Source organism: Engystomops pustulosus, chromosome 6, assembly GCF_040894005.1.
Source record: "Engystomops pustulosus chromosome 6, aEngPut4.maternal, whole genome shotgun sequence".
Taxonomy (NCBI): domain Eukaryota; kingdom Metazoa; phylum Chordata; class Amphibia; order Anura; family Leptodactylidae; genus Engystomops; species Engystomops pustulosus.
Genome location: NC_092416.1, coordinates 19992287 through 19999040, shown reverse-complemented (window position 1 = coordinate 19999040; position 6754 = coordinate 19992287). Strand labels below are relative to the sequence as shown.

General features: G+C 43.3%; 1 protein-coding gene across 1 annotated transcript; it reads left to right on the top strand.

The window, feature by feature from the left end:
- The first annotated feature begins 1144 nt into the window (after window positions 1-1144).
- LOC140065567 (serine protease inhibitor swm-1-like) lies at window positions 1145-6272 on the top strand. The gene is made up of 4 exons (XM_072113159.1): window positions 1145-1344; window positions 3730-3793; window positions 5517-5555; window positions 5807-6272. The coding sequence occupies exons 2-4, from the start codon at window positions 3757-3759 to the stop codon at window positions 6172-6174; spliced, it is 444 nt and encodes a 147-aa protein (XP_071969260.1). The 5' UTR covers window positions 1145-1344; window positions 3730-3756; the 3' UTR covers window positions 6175-6272.
- Window positions 6273-6754: the final 482 nt, after the last annotated feature.

Sequence of the window (6754 nt, the reverse complement as noted above, 5' to 3'; positions counted from 1 at the left end):
ATTTTTTATCTTAACTTAACTTCTCCTCTCTCCCCCTCTCTTCTCCCTCTACATATTTCCTCCTCCCTCTACATCTCTCCTTCTCTCTCCTCCCTCTACATCTCTCCTCCTATCTCCTCTCTTTAAATCTCTCCTCCTCCCTCTACATCTCTACTCCTCACCCCTCCCTTTAAATTACTCCTCCTCTCTCATTCCTATACATCTCTCCTTCTCTCTCCTCCCTCTACATCTCTGCTCCTCACCCCTCACTTTAAATTTCTCCTCCACTCTCCTCCCTCTTCATCTCTCCTCCCTCTATATCTCTCCTGCACTCGCCTCCCTCTACATCTCTCCTCCTCTCACTTCCCTCTACATTTTCCTCCTCTCTCCTCCCTCTACATCTCTCCTCCTCCCTCTACATCTCTCCTCCTCACTTCTCCCTCTACATTTTCCTCCTCTCTCCTCCCTCTACATCTCTCCTCCTCTTTCGTCCCTCTAAATATCTCCTCCTCTCTCCTCCTCCTACATCTCTCCTCCTCTCTCCTCCCTATACTTCTCTCCTTAGCTCTCCTCCCTTTACATCTCTCCATCTCTTTCCTCCCTCTACATCTCTCCTCCTCTTTCCTCCTTATACATCTCTCCTTCTCTCTCCTCCCCCTACATCTCTTTCTCACTCCTCCCTCTACATCTCTCCTCTTCACCCCTCCCTTTAAATTTCTCCTCCTCTCTCCTCCCTCTACATCTCTTCTCCTCTCTCCTCCCTCTACATTAATCATCCTCCCTCTACATTTCTCCTCCCTCTACATCTCTCCTTCTCACTCCTCCCTCTATATCTCCCCTTCTGTCTCCTCTCTCTACATCTCTACTCCTACCTCTACATCTCTCCTTCTCTCTATCTCCTCTCTCTACATGTCTCCACCTCTCTCCTCCCTCTACATCTCTCATGCTCTCTCCTCCTTCTACATCTCTCCCTCCTCTACATCTCTTCTCCTCTCTCCTCCCTAGACATCCCTCCTCCTCTCTCCTCCCCCTACATCTCCCCTCCTCTACATGTCTCCACCTCTCTCCTCCCTCTACATCTATCATGCTCTCTCCTTCTACATCTCTCCTTCCTCTACATCCCTCCTCCTCTACATCTCTTCTCCTCTCTCCTCCCTAGACATCCCTCCTCCTCTCTCCTCCCTCTACATCTCTCCTCCTCACCCCTCCCTTTACATTTTTCCTCCTCTCCTTCTTGGGTATAAGTATCTGCAATTTCCCCTCTGGCATAATTACCTTCCATCCTGATAACAGATCACTGGGTCTGATCGCATTAGGAGCCATTGGTTACAAGATTACAAACTTTTTTCTTCTTGAAATTTTAAGGTAAATGATGACACTTTTCTGCATGTGCAGTCTTTTCCTCTATGGTTCTATTTGTTCTATGTCTATGCTAGCTTGGATATCAGATGACGCGCAGTGTACATCATAGTGGTATTATCCAGTACTCCATCCCGAGAGTCAGTATTCTGCCGGTCGCCTAACCCTTCCTTCTGTATGTTGTGTTACCTCTTTTTTTTAGTCTTAGTTGTATTAATGTGGGTATAGTCTCATCCTATATCTCCTCCTCACTGTCAGAGCCTCCTTTACAGCTGATCTGACTATTTCCATGATGTGACCAGGGCACAAGGGCTGTTCTCTCCTCCCGGGTCTAAATCTATGAGCATTTCTATGACGCAGGCTTCAGAGTTGTTGTGTCTTGAATTTTAACCTTGAAGTGAGTAATGAATGTCTACACCAGGACACTACTGCACATCTTTTAGCAGAAGGTGTATCTCTCCAATTATGTGTCTTAAAATGCTTGGACACAGGGTTATCCTGAAGCCAAATGTCTCTACTTCATACTCTATACCCCGATTTGATAGAACTACAGCACAGAGCGGGGGTTTAGATACCTGTCTCTGTGTATGAGAAGGCATTGACATATCAAGGCTTTTTCTTCTACTTTTATAACCATTAACCAGATACAGAAGTGGCACTGGACCTCAGAAGGAATATGGGTACAGGGACTTCTGAGTTATTTTCAGTGCCCAGGTCATCCGGACCTCAGTGAGCACTCGGCACTCCACGTGCAGATCCAAAAGCTTTTATCTGCACTGGCTTGGGTATAGTATCTCTAAGATCCCACCATTGAGTCCTCTATGGGGCTCACCGGTTGCTGTCTTCTCTTGCCCCTATGAAGTACTGGATCAGGAAGCAGGAGCTCGGGGTTGGGCTTCCACACTCATACACAAAACCTAACTACCTTTCTTGAGGAAGAGAGGGAAGGCCAAGGGTGGGTACATGGATCTCCAAACAAGCTGAAAAGCACAAACACACAGCAGAAGCTTCAGAAACAACCACACGGAATAGCAGAGCTGCACTAACTATTCTACTGGTGTAGTCACTGTGTACATATTACTTATTTTTTACTGATCATGAGTTGCACCGTGCTTATAAATCCACTAAGGTGGATAATTATAGGGGTCAATAACGGGTTAATCTAGGTGACAAGGCTTAAGTAAGGTTTGCAGTCACTGTGACCTGCTCTTTTGTTACCTCCACAATTTGGAAGATATGATCAGCAGTGTTGATATCTAGCAGAGCAGGAGGTGTACAAGTTACCCAAATGCTGTAATCGATAATCAGCTTTCCCTGGAGCAGCAGTCGTCTTCTTTTCTCTCTGTGAGGTGGGAAAGTAACCGGCCGCTGTAAGCAGTTCTGATACATTCAGAATGATGAACCTAAACTTGGTCCAGAGCTACATACACAGAGGAGGAAACAGGGGCTTTGGGGGAGCGGGCAAAGCTGAATATCAATGTACTGTAGGTTCTACAGACAGAGGATCATTATAAGTGAGGTGGGTAGAGAAAATGGGACACTATAATATCCGCTATGTATAATGTCCACTTTTTTGTGGCTTGTCCTGATATGGATGGGGCTTCAGAAAAGATGGTCCAATAAGGAGGGGGCTTCAGAAAATATTGTGGCTATCTGCTACTTATTGAAATGTGGTGAGCTGACTATTTTCTTTTTCTACTATTTGCTACTACTCGACAATGTAACAATTGGCTTCTGGCAACACTGTGGCTATTGGCTATTGTGTGGCAGGCACTGTGACTGTTGGCTATTGTGGGGCAGGCACTATGACTATTGGCTATTGTGGGGCAGAAACTGTGACTACTGGCTATTGTGGGGCAGGCACTGTGGCTATTGGCTATTGTGCGGCAGGCACTATGACTATTGGATATTGTGGGGAAGGCACTGTGACTATTGGCGAATGTGGGGCAGGCACTGTGACTATTGGCTATTGTGGTGCAGGCACTGTGGCTACTGGATATTGTGGGGCAGGCACTGTGGCTGCTGGCTATTGGGGGGCTGGCACTGTAACTATTGGCGAATGTGGGGCAGGCACTGTGACTATTGGCTATTGTGGGGCAGGCAATGTGGCTACTGGCTATTGTGGGGCAGGCACTGTGACTATTGGATACTGCAGGGTAGGTCCTGTAAACCTCTGAGAGTGCACTGTTATTATTGACTGCTGTAGTACATTGTGACTATAGGTTCAAAGGAGTAACTGTGACTATTGTTTGAAAGATCTGTGACTATTGGCTACTGTTGGGGCACAAATATATTCTATGCCGGTGTCTAAGGTTATTTAACTATATATTCAGCTTTCTGGTTGCCCTGAACAGATCACAGTCATTTTTTGCCGTAATCGATTAATTGCAGGGAAACATCTTAGCCTTCAGTCTGAAGATGACCCGGACCTCCGTGATGCTGCTGCCATCCCTGAGTAAGTTGTATTTATTATCTTCTTGTACATTATTGTGTTACTTATAATATTACTGCTATTATACACAGATTCATAAATATTCTTTTTCAGGAATTTATAAATTGCATTATCTGTGCTTGAGATACAACAAAAACCTCAAATCAGGTTTTCGTTTATAGTTTGTAGACTTTAATAAGAAGTGCAGTCTGTGCCACTGCCAAATAGCTCTTCTTCACCTCTCAGAGCAAGAAAACCCAAGAGGGTGTCAAGTTCAAATTGTCAACTACACCAAATCCAACCAATATGCACATTTAAAAAAAAATCCTTTATTTATATAGCGCACACAGATTACGCAGCGCTGCGCAAAGTTTGCCAAATCAGTCCCTGTCCCTAATGGGGCTCACAGTCTAATCACCTACCAGTATGTTTTGGAGTGTGGGAGGAAATCGGAGGACCCGGAGGAAATCCACGCAAACAGGGGGAGAACAGACAAACACTTTGCAGATGTTGACCCTGGGACTTAAAGCCAGGTCCCCAGCGCTGCAAAACTGTAATGCTAACCACTGAGCCACCATGCCACCCATTTGATCTGAGTTATGGAATCTATTTTAATGTAGTGGGGCGATGTAAATGTTTGAAGTTCTGATTGGATAATTAGAATGTATAGATTTTTAGGGAATGGACATTTCTTTATTTGGGTGTAATATTACCACTGTACAAGGCATCGGTTCAGCCTCACTAGGAATATGCAATTCAATTGTAGGCCCCAGTCCATAAAAAGGAAGCCCTGGAGCTGGAGAGGTTGCTATGAAGAGCCACAAAAATAAGGGGAGTGGAGGGTCTCTTTCTTTAGTAAAGAAATTACTAAAATAATTTGATTTAATTTGTCTCAAAAAGGGGGGAGGGGATTAATTTATATAAATATGTAAATGGTTCATACAAAAAATATGGTGAAAAGTAGTTTCAGGTTATATCAAATCAGAAGACAAGACGTTGTCTGTATCGAGAGTAAAAAGGTTTAATCTCTAGAGGCGACAATGTTTCTTTACTGTAAGAACTGTAAATCTATAGCTGAGCTCAGGAGCTGCACATAGCAGGGACAGCAGAGAGCTTCAATAAGCATCCAAATGCCTTTTTTCATGAAAATAACATGATGGTTATGTTATAATATATAACATAATATAATATAGACCTGCTCTCTATCCTTCCTTTGTTGAACTTGATCTCTAGAGGCGACAATGTTTCTTTACTGTAAGGACTGTAAATATATGGAATAGCTGAGCTCAGGAGCTGCTCACAGCAGGGACAGCAGAGAGCTTCAATAAACATCTAAAATGTTTTCATCAAAATTACATGATGTTATGTTATAATATATAATATAATGTAATATAATATAATATAGAACTCTCTCTCTTACCTTCCTTTGTTGAACTTGATCTCTAGAGGCGACAATGTTTCTTTACTATAAGGACTGTCAATCTATAGCTAAGCTCAGGAGCTGCTCACAGCAGGGACAGCAGAGAGCTTCAATAAGCATCTAAATGTCCTTTTTTCATCAAAATTACGTGATGGTTATGTTATAATATATAATATAATATAATATAGATTTGTCTCTCTTACCGTCCTTTGTTGAACTTGATGGACTTGTCTTTTTTCAACCATACTTACTAGGTAACCTTCGCATTGTATATGTTTTGTATGTTATTAACTTTCTTTTATCTAATTTTTTTTTGTTATTTTGCAGGTTTACTCCTCCTGATGATGACCTCCCTTGATGCAAAAAGTAAAGATTTACTCTATTTTCTGCAAATCACTGTCCCACTATACTTATCACATTTCTCTCTTTTATGTTCTATTCTTCCGAAACATCGGCACAGCTATTCATGTGTTGTGTCGGGTATTATTATAGAGTGAGTAGGGATGAGTCGCAATACCACTTACATCCTGTAGATAGTAGTGGCGCTGTCCTGGATAACCACATTTTTCTATTTATAGACAAAATCCTAAGTATTTCTCATGTATTGTTTCTTGTAGTCACCTGTAAAGAGGAAGAAGGTAAAGAATATAGCGAGTGTAACGGCCACTGTCAGCCCACCTGCGATGACTTCACTCCCGTGTGCCCTAGAATTTGTGTAGAAGGATGTCTGTGTAAGAAAGGCACCGTAGCTGATAATACTGGAAAATGTGTGAAAAACGAAGCCTGCTGCACCGGGGGGAACACTACATATGCAGCATGTGGCAATGACTGTGGTCGTTTCTGCAGGAAACCTGGAGACCCTCTAGTAAAGTGCTCACTACATTGTTTTCCAGGCTGCTTCTGTCTCCCTGGATATACACACGACGCATTTCTCTCCAAGAGATGCGTCCTACCCGAGGACTGCCCGAGGTACAAATTACCATAATACTCCTACAATACTCCACCACACTGTCCACATATACAGGGACCTCCTCCAATGTCCTGGAGATGAGTCTAATGGGAATAAAATCATTGTCAAGCATTGTTCTTATCTGTTTTATTGTCCACTGAATGAAGATCTACAGTATTGATCCATAAATGATATCTCATTGTTTGGATATCGTGTAGATAGATCTAGATGCTGGAGTTGGTGTATGAGGTTGGTGAGACATTGGGGGTCATTTACAAAGGGCCCGAATCGCGGTTATCCGAATATCTCCGTTTTGCGCAGATTTTCCCTCGGGATTTTGGCGCACGCGATCGGATTGTGACGCAGCGACACCTGGTGGACATCGGGCGCACTACCTTAGTGAATCGCCGGAAGACCCGAATCCTCCACAGAGAACGCACCGCTGGATCGAGAATGGACCAGGTAAGTAAATCTGCCCCATTCTACGATAAATTATTGGCTACGACTCAGGATGATGCAGGGGTATGGAATTCAAAGTAACTTTTTGGTTGAGGGGTTTACTTCTTATAATTTTATTTTCTAATCAGTTTCACTTGAGGAGTGGTAGTTAGATTGT